This window comes from Mytilus galloprovincialis, chromosome 14, assembly GCF_965363235.1.
Source record: "Mytilus galloprovincialis chromosome 14, xbMytGall1.hap1.1, whole genome shotgun sequence".
Lineage (NCBI taxonomy): Eukaryota > Metazoa > Mollusca > Bivalvia > Mytilida > Mytilidae > Mytilus > Mytilus galloprovincialis.
This window is the reverse complement of record NC_134851.1, coordinates 48,189,891-48,213,578: the sequence shown is the minus strand read 5'-3', so window position 1 is coordinate 48,213,578 and position 23,688 is coordinate 48,189,891. Positions and strand designations below refer to the sequence as shown.

The window sequence follows — 23,688 nt, the reverse complement described above, 5'->3', positions numbered from 1 at the left end:
TTTCAAATCGAAAGAAAAATAATCTAGAATCTGCTTAAATTTTGGTACATGACCTTTTATTAAGTATTGTATTCCTAAACCCGACCTATGTTCACATGTATACATCTGGTTTAATAATCTGTATATAGCATATTAATCTATTGTAATAAAAATTCATAATATCTAATACAATTTGTAGATTTAGCTAACAAGGTCCTTATATCTGTATAAAATAACATTTGTTTATAGTGGAAAGTTGTTTTAACGTTAAATAAGCTACAATTAAAAAAATTGCTTGCTAGTCCCTCTCTGTGATTACCTTTAGAGAACTTTGGTTCATTTCCCAATCAATCTATCATGAAGGGAAGATAATTAATACGGATTTCGATCATAATCTTTTTCAAAAATGATGAACGGTTCTTTATATTGGTATGTAATCATTTTAAACGTTTCAAATTTATGAAATTATATTCGTACATCAATGTTTTTGATACAGCAATAACAAAAACTGATATATAGTGAATCGATACATTTTGTAACTATTCAAATTAATATCAGAAACCTAAACTTAATTATAAAATAATGAACCTGTTAAAGGGAGACAATACTCGCATAACTTTTTCGAATTGGCACATAATACAACGGAATGTCACTCTTGCATACAAATGGCACATCAATATATTAATTAACTGTGCAATCGCGCTCCACCGTCAATTATGATTCTAAATTATAAATATAACCAAAAGTTTTAATTTATAGATAGTAAAGACTAATGAAATCTAACCCACTGTTAAAATATTTCTTTGCAATTTTTTTAAAACTTCCTCAGTAAAATGCTTGAGCCATTTGACTTTCATAGCTCATAATTAACGTTTTTACACAATATTTAAGAGTAGCTAAAGATTATTCGCTTCTCAAAGTGTAAGACGCAATTAAAATCGTATGCTTGCACCATCTTACCCAAAAACAGATTTAATTAAGTTCTGAACATTTCGACATATCTTCGTTAAAACCGGTTTTAAACAAATCACAAGTACGTGTTAAGATCCGACTAAATACCCATATCCCGATATCGTCAGGTTAATTTGCTACTGTATATGAAAATTATTCACACTTGTAAACTATGTGTCATTTAAATTCTTATAACATAGAATCGCATTTTAATTTCTCGGACAGCCTTTTGTAGCAGATTTGATAGCCAAAATGATGATTTGCAGTACTTTAAAGATACTAAAGGAGCTTTACTTTTTTTTGGGGGGGGAGGGGGGGGGGGCTTGGGTGGAGTTTGGATGTTAATTAGAAAAAAAAAGGCAACATTATTTTTTTGGTAAAAATAAAAGGCAGGATGAGCAATTTGGCTTAAAAAGGGCAGGATAAACTAATGATAAAGGCAAGACCAATCGAGTGAAAAAAAGCAGGGCAGAGCTTCATATGCTGCAGCAGCGTGCTACCATACGAAGAAGAACACTTCGTTCAGTGCAAATTAATGCCGTTTTTTTTTTTATTTCTAATTGCATTTTACCTGATCTTAATCAACACAATTCACCCATTGTAGTAATACATTTGTGAATGAATCGCCGATTGAATAAATACCAGTGGCAAATATTTCGTTGTTTACCCAGTTGATGCTCGAAGACATTTTCAAATGAATAATTTGTTTGGCAATGATGATTCTTTCGGTCTAGATAAGGGATTTATAAAGCTATTTATAGTTTATTTATAAAACAAAGCAATATATCGAGTTCAGACAAAAAAATCGTAAAAGAACTTCATCAACGAGTATAATATTTTAAATATTTTAAATATTAATGTTATACAAAAGTTAACATTTCTTCTTTCAATATAGTTGGTAAAATCCATGTGTTTAACACCTTGTTTTGTGTATACTTATTCCACATAAGGCCTGCATTGACTATTGGCACCGAGTTTTAGTCAATGGGAACACGACATTAATACACACATAGAAATATTTATATTATACGATACAAACAAATTATACACACAAATGCATAAAATCAGGCGAAATACTCAGTTTTTCGGTTACCATCGGGTCCGGGATCGAACTCAGAAGCTCCATCCCGTACCAAAAATTAAATCTGTTATCCCAAATTGGCTGTGGTTGTGCAAGCCATGAAAATTATCTTTATGTTTATACATGGATTCGGAATGTCTATTAAAAAAAAACAATACACATGGTTCATGTTTTTGTCTCGTCAATTTCTTAAAATACATAACACGATGATAATTGTAAACGGCAAAGATAAACAAATAGAGAAATTTAAAAAGGAAAAGATTTTGCTTAGTTCATAAAAAGAAACAATTAAAGGTGTTTTCTTAATATTAGATAAACGATGATCTTTTTTTCGTTAGCTTTTGTACATTTTGGAATTCCATGTAGTTGACACTTATTCACCATCTTTTTAAGAATCTGGTCGATTTTGAAAATCACATATTCGATAGAATTCTTTCTACTGCACCCTTGTTACTAACTCTTAATGTCTTTTGTGTCGTTAGGTTGGTCTGTCGTTAACGCTTACCACTATTTTTATTTATTCATATAATTCATATACAAAATATGAACAATAAATAAAACAGTTTTAAAGTTTTCATTTATGAAAACATCCGGTACATAGAAGTACACTTTAATGGTACAGTTTAACTTAAGCCTCAATAGGAGTAGCTATGTGGACTTCATACAATAAATGGATCAATGACGATACAGTGATTTGATAGCAAAATGAATATTTTAAAGGTGTTGCTATTTATTTATATATAATTTAAAAAAAACTCATTTATGGAAACTGTTTATTTTGGTATCCGTTATTGCTAATATGATTGTTTTGCACCACGGTGCTGCGCTTTTAGTTTCAGTCAATATAAACATTGTTTTGAAATAATTACCACTGCGATACAACAATAGCCGTTGCCTTAAATGAGAGAAAAAATACAGACTTATTTTGTCTCAGGATAAGACATTAAATGCCGGAAAAAGAAATACGCGTATTTCAGTTCTGATAATCTGTAATTAATTCATGATTGTTTCATTATACAAACATTGCACACTGAAATTTAATATTGAAATATCAATTATTGATACGTGTTTATTTGCTTTGTTTTTCCAAAAAATGCACGATTTGTTTTTGCTTAACAATGTTCCTATACAATGTTTACAAAAATGCTTTATCGTATTTTATAACTTGTGTCAATCCAGGCACACGTCCACAGTCGTGTCTATTTGTAACAGTAAGACAATAACAATCAAAACCAAAGAGTAAACAAAGACTCACAAAACCAAAGGACATTTACATCAACAATTATAACAAATAAATAATAAACAACACGAACTCCACTAAAAACCGGCAGTGAAAGCAGTCTGTAAAGTGAAAAAAACTTAAAAGCATGGGATATAACGCACACTCTTAAATGTCCCTCTGGTATATTTCGTCCCTCTTAAAGTAGAATAACATCATTTAGTTACTCATAATCAGCCTACCTAAACATTTATATATATGGAAATAAATAATATACAGAACAACAAGTCAATGTCAAACTGGAAGAACTATAAAACCACACTCCACAAAAACATTTACGGTAAGATTTGCATGAAACCTGGATTTTTTTTTAGTGATATTATACCAATATGATACATCAGTTTGTTCAGGGAGAAGTACTCAATCATTTCATAAAAAAAATTGAACATCGCCCGTCCCGTTTTTTTTTTCAGGTGAAAAGCTCACAATGCCGATTTTTGTCGATTGTTTTACTATAACAAAATAAAACTGAAGAAAAATATGTATAAATAATCGTGTTTCGTTCATTAATGATAAATTATGAGTAATAAAAAAGTTCTTAAAGCAAGATTTTTTAATTTTTTGGTTAAAAAAAACTGTTGCCAATGCAACAAAAAGCCAAATATATCCCTCTTCCGGGTCCCCCGTTTTTGTAAAAAAAACACTGTGAACCTAAAGAATTAACTATTTGCATTCTAATGTGCTAAAAAAAATGGTATGTCCCGGAACTCGTTTTTACAGAAATGGGCGTTGTGTTCATCTTGTCATTTCTGTAAAACTAAAAAAAAAAGATTTGTTAGTTGATCTGCAAAGAAGAAAGTCATTTTAATAGCATCTTTTTACATAGAATTATTTTGTATTGTAACACTTTGGGATTGACAATAATCAATCAGAACAGTGATTAACTTATGGATAACATCAAAAGATTAATATAGGATATGTGAGCCAGTCACATTAATACGATTCCGGAGTTTATTCATGTATAACCGGTAATGTTCTATTTTTATTGTGACCGGAAACACCGTTTTGATGACGTATTATTCATTTATGATAACGCTGAAATGAAATGAAAGAAACTTGTTGTACCTAAGCCCCTTTTATACCATCTACAGGTAAATAAATATAAGGCAGGCATTACCTGTAAATGGGGACGAAGATTGTATGAATTGTTTTTTTGTAACTTAAATATTTGTTAAAAAAAGAAACGGAAATACCGTTAAGTTTCCGATTTTGGTTCTGTTGTTAGGGATTTTAGTTGTGACGTTATTTAAGTTATGACGTCATATACAATGTAAACAAAGAAACGCTATCATCAGGTAACGTTTTTTCATATCAAGGAATTATTAAAAATAAAATTGGTATGATATTGCGTTCCTTCCTTTTTTACACTAGACTGATAAATATATATTTTCTCAAAGTTTCATACAAACGAGACCGGAAAATGGAAGTACATTGTAGATTTCTGCGCAGATGCGGGAATTCAAAACACGAAATCAAAAAATTTGAACGATTTTAAGCTCATAAGTACAATGAAAATTCCAGATTTTTTTTTTTTTATTATTATTGATTTTTCTACTATTATACACTTAATCGCTAATCCCGGCTGACCCGGCCGCTTGAACTTTTGACGCATACAACAATCATTTTTCCATTGTGGCGTCAGATATTTTGTTTTATGACGTCAACATTTTACGGGAACCTGTGTGATATCCAGTAATGGCGGACAAATGCCGATAAGGTGTATTGGGGACTTTGTCCCCATATTATCGTATTAATTATTCCCTGGTCTTTATATTACTTGAAATAGCTTGTATTGCCTCTGTAAAGTCTTCAACACATATATAAACATGATAAACACATCAAAACAAACAATATTTATACGGCGAACCATTGCCGATGAATTTTCATATTTTTGTATCATAATCTGTGTAAACAGCAGCCCTATAAATTAATAACACTGACAAACATATCGTATTATATCTTCTGTAATTATGTGACACATAATTTATGTCACGTAGAATACTATAACTTAGGTTAGTTGTTTTTGATGCATAAACATTGGGTGTTTTTTTTTTTTTTTTCATTGTTAAGGGCATATCCAGTCGGAAAGCTTACCCCGGTTTGATCCCATTTCTTAAAGCAACAATGGACGTCATGTGATTACCATATATGCCTATGGGCATTTTTTTACCAAAAAAAGTGAATCCCGATTTTTGGAATTTGAATTTTTTTGCATTAATTAAAACTGACTTCCTTTTAAGTGAACATTCTTCAGTATATAAGAAATATATAACTCAACTCAATTATGGATTAAACTCATTTTTTCTCTCAAAATGTGTCTTCAAAGTTAAGCAAGGTGTTGACAAAAAAAATGGTCACAGAAAATTAAAATCGTAATTTTCTTTCTTAACTTCTCGAGAAGCTATACTGAATATAAATTATGTTATGTAACACTTGGACTATGATATGTTAAATTTGTGCCACTTGATACGCTACGATAAGCAAATGTGCCACTTCGATGTGTCGATATTTCTAACGAAGCGAGGCTGACGGTAATTCACGAGTTACGTCCCTTTGTTTGACACTATCATGAACAAACTATTGTTATATCAAGCACCATAATTATGCTGTTATTTACATGTGGATATTATTAAAATAATCTTATTAAATATAGTTAGATACTGTAAACATGTGCAAAAAAATTAGAGAAACACATTTTATCACTTTTCAGAACTCAGTCCCAGTGAAATAGGATCAAATAGGCCCTATATGTGTCCCTATGTGCCATAATAGGGATAATAATTTAATAATAATTTGATATTCCAAAAGTTAATTTGATATTTATGTTTTGGTAAGTATTTTTACTGCTGTTACCAAATTATTTTAACACAGAAATTAATTTCTACTCAATTAATACAAGGGGTAGTCAAAATATTCATGAATAATGGATCAAGACATGATGAAAATGATAAAAAAAAAACGGAGTTCCTTTTCATTACTGATGCCTGGTCCTACCTTTTTCATTTAAACTTAAAATCGATCATAATGTAAGTAAGTGTTCTGAATGTAAAATCTTCATTATTTTAAATAAAGGGAAATAAGTTTGCAATCCTTGTATGAACTTACAATGTCCTAAATACAACAATACATGTTGTCTCATTGATTTCATGCAAGTAACATGTAGTTCTAATGAAACAACCACACTAAACCATAAATAAATGGTGCTAATCATGAACTTGAAAACAAATAAGAACAAAAACGACTCAGTAATATTTTTCTTCTTCTATTTGAAAAAAATAATAATAACATTAAAAAAAACTATGTTTTTTATATTTATATAAAAGTATTTCAGAACAGTTTCTGGGGGCTTTATACAGTCAACAATTATGTTTTAGATCACAAGTTAAAATTAAGTCACACTTCATGTCAGTATGATCATGCTTTGAATAAGATTGATTAAATTGCTACTCTGAAAGAGATTGTTTTAAGGCAGCAACCATTTGATTTTCGGGGAGGAGGGGGAGGGCTATGGATTTTATCAAACAATTCTTCTCCTTCAATTTTAGTATTTCATTTAATGGCAGTTGATGATAAAACAAACATTTTTTTTCTCAGGGTCAAAAACTTATTATTTTTTTTATCCAAAAATTGGAAAGAAACTTTTTTTTCAAAATAAAAATCAATAGCCAGCCCTCCCACACACACACCACCAGAAAATCAAATGGTTGTTGGTTGCCTAAGTTCAAATTTAGGACACTTCTTTTTCATTTACTTTTGCAGGAATCACAAAAAAAGTATATTATTATAAACAATGAATGAGTTTGGTGTCAGTCATCTGAAGTAGTTAAGGTTGTGTAAAGACAGTATAAGATTTCCTTACCTTTGTTTTTAGTTAAGTCAAACATTTCACCGACTTAAAGAGAATTGTGTTAATCCAGTCAAATATTAACAGCTAAACTCGCCATTGTTTTTTTTTTTAAACAAACACACTAAAGGGTCACTAAATGTGTGTACATTGTGTTCAGATGCCAGTTGACATCGATGTGTAAGACCAAAAATGTACAATGTCAAAAAATGTCTTTCGATTGGAATTTAGTTCCAGTGAGAATTCCTAAGGCGTGATAGAACGTTAGACTTGTTTTTTAACTATGAGATACTTATTATAGTTATCTTTTATAAAGCATATATAATCTTTGTTTATCTTTGAAAAAAAGAAGAAAAATAACACTATTAACTGACGATTTCACATAATTTACAAACGTCGAGCAATCGCATTACGTAGTTGTTAAAAGACGGCCAATTTAATATGTGTAAATACTATTTTTTTTTTAATAAGAAGAACCATGATAAACAATGCTTTAAAAAATCAAAGGAAATCTATTTCCCTCCTTAATGGCAATTTAAAAACAGACAAAAGAAAAAATTCCAAATTGGCGCCAAATTATTTTTTCCGCGAAATGAACGCAATTTCAGAAGGGTTTTAATATCAGTTCCATTGTTGTATTAAGAAAGTAACAACAACGGTCGTTTCTTTGGGCTTGTTTTCCGACTGATCCAACAGTTTCAGGGGAGGTAATAACAAGCGTAACTGTCGTCTATTGTTTCCCGTAATTTCACGTTGTTTCAACGACGTCATAATGGCCGTCTGGAAAGGGCGGTTTCTTTCCTCAAAGGAAAGGGTACGGCGGGAATCGGCAAAAAACTCATACAGTATATTAACAGAACTAGAACGTAAAACTTAAAAGATATCTTTGTCCTCTTGGTCTATTATAAAATAACTGCAATTATCTTGATCATTACTAGACCATACTCACTTAAGTTTCCGTTTTACTAAAATTATCTTCAATACAGTAGAACACAACGACAGCAAATGCGTAATGATTTATTATTGCATTAGAATGCAACACAAATTGTAATTAGTTCTTTAGCAAACTTTTCCGAGATTTTGTCACTCAGGATAGAAAACTCAAAATCTGGTTTTACTTGAGAAAGATGAAAAAATGGTTTCTTGAGAAAAATAAAATAAAATACGGCGTAAACGAACATCAATAATGCATCTAGCTTTGCGTTGAAGTGCTTATATATACAGTAGCTCTTTAAATGAATACGACCTTTCACCGGTAAACAATGTAAAACAAAAGATGACACAGTAATAAAAAATAATTGAAAAAGGAAAACATTGTAAAATATACACTGAAAAATAGAAAATATCTGACGATGTTGGTGTTTACTTATGTATGAGGAAACAAACATAATTTAACCCCAAAAAAAGGTATAGGTCTTGACTAATTAGACACGCCCTCTTAAGAGTCAGCGGGTCCATAACAGGATAGGGAAAAAACAACAGCCATCGAAATACCATAATTCAAAATGGGGGGTGCTAATAGCATACTTTATCTAGTACGGCATACGTTTTACCGCTAGAAAACTCTTTATATCTTGATAATGTATCATTTACTTCAGATCCACTTTCGCCTCGTCGTAAATATGCGTGATATATTTGCAACTGGAGCACGGAAGCAATCAGTTCATCAGTTTCATATAGTGATGCATAGTCACAAATTCTCAACTGCTAATTGTCCCAAACAGTTTCCCAGTTTTTGGTATTTTATTTTTATTTTATATTTTATTTCTAAACGAAAATTTTATAATTTCTTTCCGCATCTTTCTCTTTGAATTCATTTGTTTGGATAATCAATAATAATATAGTAGTCTACATTAGTGGTTAGATTGTGTGCAGCTACACTATGTAGAGGGCAGTAGAACAAAAAACCATCTCCTTTGTGTATATTTGCAATAACTCATATATTGAAGCGTAAAACCACGGCAGCCAGGCTCGTTTAGGTTAACAAATAACACTGTCAATTTCATTGACATAAATATCAACTATGTGGTCGTTTTTATAAATTTCCTGTTTACAAAACTTTGAATTTTTCGAAAAACTAAGGATTTTCTTATTCCAGGCATATATTACCTCACCCGTATTTGGCACAACTTTTTGGAATGTTGGATCCCCAATGCTCTTCAACTTTGTACTTGTTTGGCTTTATAAATATTTCGATTTGAGCGTCGCTGATGAGTCTGATGTAGACGAAACGTGCGTCTGGCGTACTAAATTATAATCCTGGTACTTTTGATAACTATCATATACTTATATATTGTAAATATGTCATAAAAGCAAAAACACACAAAAATGGCCATAATTTATAATAAAATTCACCTTTTTTTCGTTTATTCCCAAGTTAATGTCTTACTGATCTGTTTTGTTAATTAAAGGTTTTTTTCCATCTACAACTGCAAAAGGCACAACTGATGTGTTAAAATCAGTCATGCGACTTATTTGAAGATTCATGTGACCTTTGTTGTTGTTTATAGATTTTATTCGAAATCGTATATCCATTCAACCATTTATTCAGATGGTATTTTAACGTATAGATAGCATGACACTCTCCTTACTCTATGCATCGGATATACGACATTTTTATTTCGCCTAAACTAGGTTGCAAATTTATACATCCAAGCAGCTAAACGGCCGCACCCAATTTTAGCAAAAATGTACACGTATATGTTGGACGGGAACAATCCAGAGATGTGAATATTTCTATACCCAATCAATTCTTTTTTATGAAAAAGATTTTAAAGGTATACATTAATACGACAGCAACCCAACGACACATATAATTCAAAACACTAAGAGTCATTATACAGATTTTTGTTAAAGCTAGAAGCCTGTTAACAAAAAAAAACAAAAAAAAACCTGCAACATGAATATATAATACGGAGTCGGTGAGATTTTAGACAAGTGTTTGGAGGCAAAATTCCACGTTCTCTTTATTGATTTCGATATGTGAAATTATAGACAGTGTTATATAAATCAGTGTAGGAAAAACACTTCTTTGTAAAGTAACGGTAAAATAAAAAATGATTATGGACGACGGACAAAAATCATCAAATGTAAATATGAAATGAAAATTAACCCTGCTTTGTACTATAGACCGACACACATAAATGGATTTCTAACGTGTGGTATACGTTTGTTTTAAAAAGGGATGAAATATACCAGAGCCGGGGACTATTTTAATAGTTTGTAATTCCATAGTTTGAATGTTTCACACCCGGGTTTCACAATTTTGACGAACACAATAGTAAAACTAACTGAATTATTATCTCGTACAGATACTGGTCCATTATAAATAAGAAGATGCGATATCAGTGCTATCAAGACAACTATCCAACAAAGTCACTGTGTAAAAATACATTTGTCTTCCACACCGTCGCACTGCCTTTGAAAAATTAGTGAGGAAATATAACGTTACAGCGTCTTGATTTTTGGTGCAATTTGTGAGGCTTACGGAAGGGATTGAGTAAACAATATTATAATACTTGATTTTTCTCAAAAACGAGTATGGTGACAAATATTTTTCAAAACGTTATGACGTTCCATTTTTTTCAAAGAAATATAAAATAACAAGTAGTTTCGTTTTTGATACTGACTATATCATGTGGAATATCTAGACGAGCCCGTTAGGAAATTCGCAGGTAGGAAAGAGGACTCGCAAACATTAGAGGAGTTTATCGAAGATCTTGAATTGACAATAAAGAGTAGGCCCAGCCCAGAGGAAGAAAAAGTTTATAATTAGTCAGTTAAAAGGTCCAGCTAAAGAAGAGAAAAGGTACCGACCACTCTCCGAGAAAATAAAACAACAAAAAGTTTGCTTAGTAGCCTGAGGGAATTTTTTGGTGAAAGGGGAACAATATCAGAACTATTGTAAGATTTCTACATTTGCAAACAAACAGAAAACCAGACACTGCAAGAATTTTTACATATCCTCATGTGTAAGTTAAACAATATATGCAAGCGAGACCACAAATGCATAACAGATCAAGACATTGTTTTGCGCAACCAGTTTGCGGACAATGTAAGACCAGTATGGCTCAAAAGAAAATTAAAGAAACGCATAAAAGGTACGCACACAATTTCATTTAATGATATTCGAGAGGAATCAATTTTGCTCGTTGGGGACGGCGATGTACAAGAAACTAGCCAACAACAAGACAACAGGACAGACGACTTTGAAGTCCCCATTTTTCCTACTCAAGCCAAACCATCTGGAACTTCCGACATCGCAAAAGTACTTGTAGATCTTAAATCTGAACTCCAAAGCATCAAATCAGAAGTAAAAACATTAAAAGAAGAAAAACTAGAGGCTCTAAAGAGCCTGTGTCGCTCATCTTGGTCTATGTGCATATTAAACAAAGGACACAAATTGATTCATGACAAAATTGTATTTTGGTGATGGTGATGTGTTTGAAGTTCTTACTTTACTGAACGATTTTGCTTCTTACAATTATATCTATCATGAACTTTGCCCATTTGTAACAGAGAACTATATTTGGTAAAAATTTACATAAATTTACCAAATTAATGAAAATTGTTAAAAATTGACTATAAAGGGCAATAACTCCTTAAGGGGTCAATTGACCATATAGGTCATGTTGACTTATTTGTAGATCTTACTTTGCTGAACATTATTGCTGTTTACAGTTTATCGCTATCTATAATAGTATTCAAGATAACCAAAAACGGCAAAATTTCTTTAAAAATTACCAATTGGAGGGCAGCAACCCAACAACCAGTTGTCCAATTCATCTGAAAAATTCAGGGCAGATAGATATTGACTTGATTAACAATTTAACTTCTTGTCAGATTTGCTCTAGATGCTTTGGTTTCATAGTTATAAGCAAAAAACTGCATTTTACCCCTATGTTCTATTTTTAGCCGTGGCGGCCATCTTGGTTGAATGGCCAGGTCATCGGACACATTTTTCAAACTAGATACCCCAAAGATGATTGTGGCCTAGTAGTTTCAGTGGAGATTTTGTAAAAGATTACTTAGATTTATGAAAAATGGTTAAAGATTGACTATAAAGGGCAATAACTCCTAAAGGGGTCCACTGACCATTTTGGTCATGTTGACTTATTTGTAGATCTTACTTTGCTGAACATTATTGCTGTTTACAATTTATCTCTATCTATAATAATATTCAAGATAATAACCAAAAACAGCAAAATTTCCTCAAAATTACCAATTCAGGGGCAGCAACCCAACAACCGATTGACCGATTCATCTGAAAATTTCAGGGCAGATAGTTCTTGACCTGATAAACATTTTTATCCCATGTCAGATTTCCTCAAAATGCTTTGGTTTTTGAGTTATAAGCCAAAAACTGCATTTTACCCCTATGTTCTATTTTTAGCGGTGGCGGCCATCTTGGTTGGTTGACCAGGTCACGCCACACATTTTTTAAACTAGATACCCCAAAGATGATTGTGGCCAAGTTTGGATTAATTTGGCCAAGTAGTTTCAGAGGAGAAGATTTTTGTAAAAGATTACTTTAATTTACGAAAAATGGTTAAAAATTGACTATAAAGGGCAATAACTCCTAAACGGGTCCACTGACCATTTTGGTCATGTTGACTTATTTGTAGATCTTACTTTGCTGAACATTATTGCTGTTTACAGTTTATCTCTATCTATAATAATATTCAAGATAATAACCAAAAACAGCAAAATTTCCTCAAAATTACCAATTCAGGGGCAGCAACCCAACAACCGATTGACCGATTCATCTGAAAATTTTAGGCCAGATAGATCTTGACCTGATAAACATTTTTATCCCATGTCAGATTTCCTCAAAATGCTTTGGTTTTTGAGTTATAAGCCAAAAACTGCATTTTACCCCTTTGTTCTATTTTTAGCCGTGGCGGCCATCTTGGTTGGTTGACCAGGTCACGCCACACATTTTTTAAACGAGATACCCCAAAGATGATTGTGGCCAAGTTTGGATTAACTTGGCCAAGTAGTTTCAGAGGAGAAGATTTTTGTAAAAGATTACTTTAATTAACGAAAAATGGTTAAAAATTGACTATAAAGGGCAATAACTCCTAAACGGGTCAACTGACCATTTTGGTCATGTTGACTTATTTGTAGATCTTACTTTGCTGAACATTATTGCTGTTACAGTTTATCTCTAACTATAATAATATTCAAGATAATAACAAAAAACAGCAAAATTTCTTCAAAATTACCAATTCAGGGGCAGCAACCCAACAACCGATTGACCGATTCATCTGAAAATTTCAGGGCAGATAGATCTTGACCTGATAAACATTTTTACCCCATGTCAGATTTGCTCTAAATGCTTTGGTTTTTGAGTTATAAGCCAAAAACTGCATTTTACCCCTATGTTCTATTTTTAGCCGTGGCGGCCATCTTGGTTGGTTGACCGGGTCACGCCACACATTTTTTAAACTAGATACCCCAATGATGATTGTGGTCAAGTTTGGTTTGATTTGGCCCAGTAGTTTCAGAGGAGAAGATTTTTGTAAAAGTTAACGACGACGGACGACGACGACGGACGACGACGGACGACGACGGACGACGACGACGGACGACGACGGACGACGACGGACGACGACGGACGACGGACGCCAAGTGATGAGAAAAGCTCACTTGGCCCTTCGGGCCAGGTGAGCTAAAAAGGACCCTATAGAAAGCCTAGAGATTGTTACTATTGTGGTAAGCCTGGACACATAAAAAGAAATTGTCACAGCTTCATCAGAGATCAAGGGTATGCTACGCATAACCAAAAGTATGAAACAAATGATTTAAACAAAAACAGCATACGGTTGCAGGGAACTGGCGATGGTACGAATGGCTCGTCCCTTGTTAGGAAATCCGTTGGCAGCAGTCCTATTGTTGACATGAAAATTGGAGATGCAGTTGTATCATGTATTTTAAATACTGGATCAATAGTAAGTACTATTTCTGAATCGTTTTTCAATAAGATGTTAAATCAAATTTTGAATTGCACCAAGATAAGAGTTGGCTGCGGCTTAGGGCAGCCAATGGATTAGACATCCCGTACGTTGGATATATAGAAACAGATGTATACTTACCTTTATTTGGTGAAACTATTAAGGACAGAGGAAGTTTGATTTTAAAGGATTCTCCTGGAGTAAACAGGAAGGACTGGTCTGGTCTTATTGGTATGAACATAATATCTCAATGTATGGATCTTTTCAAAACTATACAACTCAATTGAAACACAAAATTCTTATGTTAAGGGATTTGCAAGAGTAGCCGGAAGTTCTGAAATTTGTGTACCAGCTAATTCTGTTTAATATTGTAACAGTTGTAGGACCAACACAGACAAGGTAAAGGATAAAATTATAAACATGGAATCGTTATTGAGAAATAAAGAAGTTATGGTAATTGAAAAAAAACGTTTTTAAAAATATCAAATAGTTTAGACGAAAATCATAGTTTAGTGGTTACAATAAATGAAATATGTTTCGCGGGACAACCTAAAATAGTCAGTTTTTTTTTTTAATGAAGCTTGTTGCATGCAGCATGAAACATAGTTTCAACAATTATTTTTTTAAGTTTTTATCTAAAAAAACAATATTTGTTTAAAATACGTACAATAGCAATGAATATGATATCACATAATTATATATTTCGGACTTGCATCTTGCCAACTACACCGATTTTCCAATGAGGTACGAACATCGCGGGTAACGTCAAAGCATTACATATAAATTTTCTAACATTTCGTTGAAACAAAATAAAGGTAGAGAACAGAAACTAAATTCAGAAAACAACTTCATACAAATACTCCGAGTGTCGTTACTACTTCATTATGATCTCTAATATACGGAGAAAGACTAAAACCTAAATTTACAGGATTTATAATGAGTCAATGCATGTGCAGAGACACATGTTACCATCCTTGTTTATTTTTAAGATAAATTGATGCAAAGTTGACTGATATGCATAGAAGTTTGTTTGATTAGAGGTTGTAAAATTCCCAGTCGCAAATACTTCAAACATGTTCAGGACGACACAATACAATAGTTGTGTCTGAAAGTCACATATCTAATGCATCCATAAAATAAAATTACTATTAGAAACATTCAGTCAGTTGTAAAAGGGATTGATAAAAGAACATATATTTCGAATTATATAAACGTGTGTGTTGTGTGCGTATTTGCGGACAAACTTGCAAACTGTACATTTGAAAAGACCAAGTTTAATATTCTGTCATTCGTAAAAAAAATTGCAATAAAAATATTTGAGAATATATATATGCATCCTCTATAAGTAAACACATTTAAAAATCATTTTAAACGAAATTGACTAAAAGTATCATAAAAATGTTCCGTTTTTCGCTCTGTAAAAGTGACGACATCAAAATTCAAATTCATTCTGTGTTTTTGTGGTAAGGAGCATTGTGCATAATTTTTATATTAGTTGGTTGAGGCAAACTTAAGTAAGAGAACGGAAACCAATTTGTAAAAACGGACTTACGCTATGATATGTATATTCAGATGTATGTACACACACGCAAGAATAAAACTCAATACCCCCTTTAAAAATATCTATTTTTATGAAATGAAATAAAATTCCGCGAAACTTCATGAATGGTTTTTGCACAAAGACGTTATGGCTAAACCTGACGTCATATAAATGAAAACTAACAAACTGAAGGTCATAACGTTACTTGTACGATTCAAATTTGATAAAAGTACATCAAAATGGCGATTTTCAGTGTGGTGTTGTTTAATTTTCGATAAAATGTAGTTTTCGAAAATCGGTTAATCAAAGCAATTCAAAATGGCGGTTCCCTCCTTTTTTCAATTATTTGAATTCGAGTTATCTCCATGTGTACTCAAACCTTACCTTTACCTGAACAGCCAGTTCAAAGTTTGAGAAAAGTTCATCTTAAAAGAGGGACGAAAGATACCAAACGGACAGCCAAACTCATAAAACGAAAATAGACTGATAACGCCTGGCTAAAAATGAAAAGAAAACTTTAGAAAAATTTATATTCCAACTCTAAATCATCCATTGTATATCTATCTATATCTACAAATACAAAATTTTCAATACTAAACCAACAACCACATGCACATTTATTACATTCAATCAGGATAGAACGAAGAAGTCAACAGCTTTTTATAATGCTCAAACTTGTGGTATAGGTGCATTCAATATAGTCACCAACTTTAAATTATAAAGTAAGAGGATATTCCCCATAAGGAGAAACATGCAGTAAAAGAATAATGATTACATAAAAAAAAATTAGAACAAGCAAGACTGAATATTGATTAATGTGAGCATGTAGTTACAATAAAGTATAATGTATGTTCAATCACGATGATATACAAAGAAACAATATACTTTTACTAATAATATGCTTTAAAGTACCTGTTTGTTTAGCAGGTATAGTTATGAATGTTAAAACGCCACAACCAATCAAAGGTGCCAGCATCATAAATATGTCTGCAATACGCTTCCTTTTCACCATGTCTACAAAAAAAAAAGTAAAATCACAAAAATACTGAACTCAGAGGAAAATCAATTCGGAAAGTCTATAATCACATGGCAAAATCAAATAACAAAACACATCAAAAACGAATGGACAAGAACTGGACAAATAACACATCAGTATAATGACACCTTATTTACAGAAAAGGGATAACACCAGTAACATGTTCTCTTTTGATCTTTTTCTGCTGTTTTCTGAAGATTTATTCTTTTTCTTCGGCTTTTTTTTTTTTTTTTATCGCTCAATCTTGTATCGAAGGGTAATGCATGTTTAGCAAAAGTCGATACTTTTTCGACGAGCCAGGTTGTTCGATTTCGTGCGATTCCCTAATTTTCCAATTTTTATTTGGTTTAAATCTTTTTAATTGGTTTATGAAAATTTAGCATCTTTTAAATACGGTTTCCTCAATTTTGGAACGATTGTGAACTTCATCTTAAGAATTTGACTTCCAAACATGTTATCAATATCAATATTTATTGTGATTTAAGTTATAAAACAAGTTGCTTTCAATTACGCACCATATCGAAATATGAGTATCTAATAATTACACGATTTATTAAAATTCTTGTATAAGTCACAAAACATAAAGCGTACTAATCAAATGTTAACTTTTTGATATGAGCGTCACTGATGAGTCTTATGTAGACGAAACGCACGTCTGGCGTACTAAATTATAATCCTGGTACTTTTGATAACTATTTACACCACTGGGTCGATGCCACTGCTGGTGGACGTTTCGTCCCCGAGGGTATCACCAGCCCAGTAGTCAACACTTTGGTGTTGACATGAATATCAATAGTGTGGTCATTTTTATAAATTTCCTGTTTAAAAAAAAATTATTTTTTCAAAAAACTAAGGATTTTCTTATCCCAGGCATAGATTACCTTAGCCGTATTTGGCATAACTTTTTGAAATTTTGGATCCTCAATGCTCTTCAACTTTGTACTTGTTTGGCTTTATAAATTTTTTGATATGAGCGTCACTGATGAGTCTTATGTAGACGAAACGCGCGTCTGGCGTACTAAATTATAATCCTGGTACCTTTGATAACTATTCGTTGTCTTTTAATGTGATAATGACCATGTAAATTATACCGAATATATCAAGGTCTGTTGTGAATTAGTTATAGTTTCAGTTTAGTATTTTATACTCTTTTATTTGCTTAGCGTTTTACCGCCATTTACGTAACAATAGGTCCGCAACGTCGTCACTTGCCGACGTCTCTTTGTATATCTTAGACTCTAGGAAAGCATACGAAACATTGAAGACGCTTTAGTGTTTACTCGCCTTAATTATCGATACGTCCAAAAAAAGGTCATTTGGTAGTCTCAGAAGAAATTTCGAAAAGCAATGTATTTTTGTTATGTTTAAATTCGGCATCTCATGCTCTACTTTTCTGGTAATTAGGTCTTTCAATTATTTTGTGGAAAGACCTGTTGTAAATTATTGAATCAATATGAAAAAATATATGCTTGGACGCCAAAAGTAACTTTTAGTAAACCGAAAGTAGCTTCTCGTCATTAATTTATTAAATTGATGTAGAAAGACCTTCAATTGTTCTCAGAAATTTTAAATTATTTAGGGGTTGCGTCTAAAGATGTAACACTTCACAGTGATTAAAATGTAGCACATCTTCCAACATAATAGAAAATAAAAATAATCCTAGAAACAGCACCATATTTTTTTACATTAAAGTTAATAAGTATAAATCTCTCTCTCTCTCTCTCTCTCTCTCTCTCTCTCTCTCTCTCTCTCTCTCTCGATATATATATAAGTACGTCTGAGTCAGTGACAACCCTACAACAGATGTATCCATCGGATCGCCATCAATGATGGTGATACATGGCTGTGTACATTGTTGGGTTGATGTTTAGGTGCGAAAGCAAATTTACAGATCTAACATTGTTGGGTTGATGTTTAGACGAGTTGTATATATAATATATATATATATGTTGCGAAAATTCAAATCTCCTTGAGCTTTTTTAAATGAACGGGAAAGGTCTTCCGTATTCGATATTCATTCGATCATACCAATGTTGAACTGGCTCGGTTTATTTTTTATAATATAAATAGTATAAAAAAAAGTATACATAAAAGGAAAATGTACAAATTAACGATAAAATTATCAATGTTTCTTCTGTGATTATATCAAAATGTTATAAACTATAAATGTCAGAAGATGAATGCAAGAAAACATAAATATCAAGTGTAAAAGAGTATGTGTGTTGGTAATATGTTTACCAATGTATGTCAGCATTTATTCAAACTATAGATAGAAGATATCCAAATTTATAACTCAATCACAAAAATAGAGCGCAAAAGCATTGAACAACTATCAAAAGAAAACAAAAGTCTACAAAACAAAAGACGGACCAAAAAGAACTAATCAAACAAAAGAAATGTTATTACGTGTTCCGGGCGGATAATCGGATCCTTCACCTTCTGCACATGTATAATAAAAAATAATGAACATAATTCTGCGTGCACTTTTTTTACATGTCACTGTTCTTATTTTAACTCCTCTCCATTCCTATTTCAACTCCTCTCCCTAAAAATAAAAGGAGAGGACAATACTCTGAAGAGTTAAAAATGTTAATATTAATACTTTTATCTACTGACTTTTCTATGTTTATGTGTGACTATTTTAACTAACTTTTCGCCATGTAAAAATTTGAATAGTTAACTTGCCATTTTCATGATCACATTTTGTCGCTGGATTATTTTTCGGTGGACCTACAATTAAAAAGGATACATGAAATTAAATGCCTCAAATAAAGTTGGAAACTTGAATAAAGTCATAGACACGTGTTAACTATTCTACATTCTTAAACATTTCTGCTATAATTTGTTCAAATTCTGTCATCATAGTTCTTACCACAACGTAAATATTTAATTGTTTTATGTTTAAACATATTTATTTAGTTTAAACATATTTAGTTATAGTGGATTGGGAAACAAGTTTTGCAACTTATATTAATCCCTTTCCACTTTACAGGTGCGAGTGCTGCCTTGTAGCGGCATTAGCCTGTGCTCTTTTTCGAAATCTACAAGGGTGTCTTTAACGTGCAAGAGATATGGCTCTCTCTTAACACGGGTCAGCCATTTATTGTCCCCTTCCGACGGACTATCATCGTTTCCTCAAGACCATACTCGCAGATGGTGTCAAGGGAGACAGAAAATTGAGTTCCTGAAATGTTCATCCTAAACAGGAATCGAACCAGGAACCTTTGTGTTAGTAGTCCGATGCACTTACCACTACACCACAGCTCTCATTTTATTTGTTAATGTGTGTGTAAATAAACTCATCATAGATACCAGGACTAAAATTTGTATATACGCCAGAGGCCAGAGTCTACAAAAGACTCATCAGTGACGTTCTAATCCAAAAAAGGTTAAGTTAAAAAGCCCAAATAAAGTACGAAGTTGAAGAGCAGTGAGGACCAAAATTCCTAAAAGTTTTGCCAAATACAGCTAACTTAAGGTTATATATGCCTGAGGTAGAAAAGCCTTAGTTTTTCAAAAATTCAAAATTTTATAAACAGTTGATTTATAAATATAATCATATCAATGATAATTCATGTCAGTACAACAAGTGCTGGGCTGGTGATACCCTCGGGGAAATAAATCTCCACCAGCAGTGTGTAATATCACTTTCAACTTCCTACATGATAGCTGACAGTTTTTTTAATAGATTAAACTAGGGAGATAGCAGACATACCCAGTTAAAGGTTTATAATTTTGTACTTGTGTTAGTACAAATGTAGTATGGTGAGTACATTTGTGACTTTTTGGTAAATTATAAACTAACGGAATTTAACATTTCTTCCTATGTCTCTGGATTGTATATTACTAATACGCCGGATTATTGTTTCTTAACATTATTTACGAGACACCATTCAACTGTCTTAACTAATAAAGAGTGATACTGATTGGTCTTATGTAGACTACACCCAAACCTTGCTTTCCATATATATAGTTAGCCTGGTATATTCGGTTATAATGATTATATATGTTTCAAAAATATTTTTGTTAATCGGAAAACATTTTCATAATGTTATTTTATATGATTGCTTTCAAAAAAGAATAAATGAATCATGTCACGCTTTCAATGGTTCAATATTTAGGCAATAGTGTGCAATGTGATGACCAACACTCCCGCCTCCATAAACATGTTTCGAAGGTATAAATGTCATCACAAACTAAAAAAACATATCTGAACACAGTATTTTTGGAAACTTGACAAATAGCGAAACAGCAAACGGGACATTTATAATTGACTAATGCAGGTAAACCTGTTTCTAAACATTTACCATTGACTGAAGGTTATGCAAGCATAGCCCAGTCCGTGACCGCAGAAAATAGAAGAGCTAGAAAACAAGACAATGATTCAAGGGATGAACAAGATGATTGATTTACCATATGCATACTACAGCTATGCTCATCTCGTTTTATTGTTCATGTTGTATATAAAAGTTTTTTCGTTTTTGTACGTTTTTTTGTAACAATTATTTATGCATTAATATCTTATAAGAAATTACTTACAATTGCCCAATCAAATAGATGTCTGGTCAATAAGTTCATGCTCTTCAATTGACCACCGTTTAATTCAAATGTATGGGGACTTAAACATAGAACTATGATACGAACCTTTTTTTTCATACTTACATGTTATATTAGGAAAAGATAAACTCCAACTTGGATCTTTTGGTCCTCCATTTTGGCAAACCCATGTACCAATGAGATTGTCTATCGATGCTGATTCTATTCGGTAAATCATTGAGGCATTAACTATAGTTAAATTAGTGAGTTTATACTGTCGATTGCTGTTTGTGCAAGTAGTTGATGAAAGTACATCGTTCCATGCACAATATGCTATTTGGTCGTTATTTCTTAAAATTGTGATCCCATGGCCGGTATTATTTACATTGCATATCATGGTGACAGTAACGTTTCCATCGATGCACTCTATATCCGTTATATAGAAATTGTGAAATTCAACTCCTGAAAATATAAAAATGTATTCATGAATATCAATATTAAAAATCTTAAGGTGGTACCTGACACTACAGGGAGATAACTCTGTAAAATCAGCAGAACGTTTTAATGACGTTGTGTTCATGGGGAATATCAATGATCAAAATAAGTGTTTGTCAAACTGCTATATAACCAGTGTAATTTTTCTGATTAAACGGTTGGTTCAATTTTTTTGAAATTTTTATCTTTTTGTCAAAGGGTCAAAGTAAATAATTTGTCAAAATTTTAAGAAAATTAAACGAGCCAAATTAATTTAAGTTAAAGTGTTAGGTACCACCTTAAGGGTTTCACTTGCAAAATATCTATGGCAGTTAAAATTTTGATTGTACAAGATATCATTGTGTTATATATTTATGATGTTATCAGAGAAAGATTGAATGTGATTTATTCAAAAAAAAAAGCTGCAAGTGTTCATAGAAAACGAGATAAAAGTAAAAGCTAATCATTGTGCGTGCTTACCTTTTACAGTAGACAAGAAAAGTAATAGAGAGATACCCTGTGCAAATCCATTCGGCATCATTGTGATCATAGCCTGTAAGAAAAAGAAATTTTACATTGACATACTGAATCAATTGTAATGAGGATTTTATCAAATGTAATAGGAAACACACCACCCAATACCTTCTAAAGATGAATATTTTATGGTGACCGGTTAAGGCCAGTTCGAGTTTTTGTAATATTGTAGTTTCAAATGAACATGATACTAAAGATATTAAATAGAATTCATTCACATCATTAAAGGGTGACACACTTTCATTTTTCATGAAATTTAATCATGTTTCAAACCGAATATTTAATTTGGCGGAAGACATTGCTTATTTTTCCCGCGTCATGATATGACATTTCCACACAATTTATAGGCGCCAAAAGGTAACTTCGATCGTGTTTTGAACACCATACGAGTTTTAAAATGAAATTAAAGCGTGTTTGGTTTGACTATGCGGTCTTGAAAACGCAATTCAGAAAAGTTATTTGATAACCCCTTTCGCTTTTGAATTCTATCATTTGTATATATTTAAGGGGCTCGAGGGTATAAATCATTTATATTTTTCTATAATTGAAATTTAGCTTATAGTTAATAGAAAAATAAATGAAAAAATGGGGTCACCGTTCATTTGCGCTAACAATCTGCCTGCGAAAGAAGCATACATTTTTGTAAAGGTGTTTTTTTTCTGTTAAACTTATAGATGAAAAAAGGTAATATCGAATTAAAAAAAAACTATTACAGAAATCGCTCAATTTTACAATAGTTCAGTTTAAGTACAGATTATTTGGAAATTATAATAAAACCTATTGGTCATCGATGAGATAAAAAAGATATTTCAATCTTAATGCCAGACAAATGGCATTTTTCCACAAAAGGGAGATAATTTGGAACTTTTTCAATGATATATACATTTTATCTGGGGCCGATACGAATTGATTTTTATCAAACATTTTGGTACCTTATGATAAAGTAACAACTACTGAAGGTACAAAATGTAGATTTCGACACTAAGGGAGATAACAACGTTTTACTGATGTAAAACTGGTTCCCTGTTATAATCTTAGGATATATCGCCTATATATCTGGGTCACGGTAACGGTTCCATTGGCGTCTGTCGATAACATGTGAAACAACATGCAAACAGCAAGTTATAACAGTTGATCGCACAGAAGAGAGCCATAACGGATTTTGCGCGTTCTTTTAAAATAAAGAATATGAATAGCTTCAGCCTGAAGGTTCACACAACCTTAAATGATTCGCAATAAGTTTTTGTGAGTTGGAGAAATTCTGAGTCCGATCACAAGACAGTATCATGGTATTCTTTCATTTGACAAAACCTGGGAAGAAGATCGGCTCACCACTTTGCAGAGAAAATCTATTCGTTAAGATGTATGCCTAATCCCTATGGATACTGTTTGCGAACGGAAATACGACCATGGACCAGGAGGTGGAGGCCGTGGAGCATTTTGTCCATACCATATCGTAGTAGCTGTGCATGTAATCTGCA

General features: G+C 32.3%; 1 protein-coding gene across 2 annotated transcripts in view; it reads right to left on the bottom strand.

The window, feature by feature from the left end:
* Nucleotides 1-23,688, bottom strand: part of LOC143058980 (uncharacterized) — a 40,390-nt gene that overhangs the window by 12,485 nt on the left and 4,217 nt on the right. For both annotated transcript variants that reach the window (XM_076232463.1, XM_076232462.1), the window contains exons 2-5: nucleotides 22,154-22,226; nucleotides 21,326-21,661; nucleotides 19,349-19,393; nucleotides 16,540-16,641 (exon numbers count right to left, since the gene is read on the bottom strand). In XM_076232463.1, the coding sequence (XP_076088578.1) occupies nucleotides 16,540-16,641; nucleotides 19,349-19,393; nucleotides 21,326-21,661; nucleotides 22,154-22,223 (553 nt within the window). In that variant the 5' untranslated portion in view covers nucleotides 22,224-22,226. The remainder of the gene's footprint in view (nucleotides 1-16,539; nucleotides 16,642-19,348; nucleotides 19,394-21,325; nucleotides 21,662-22,153; nucleotides 22,227-23,688) is intronic.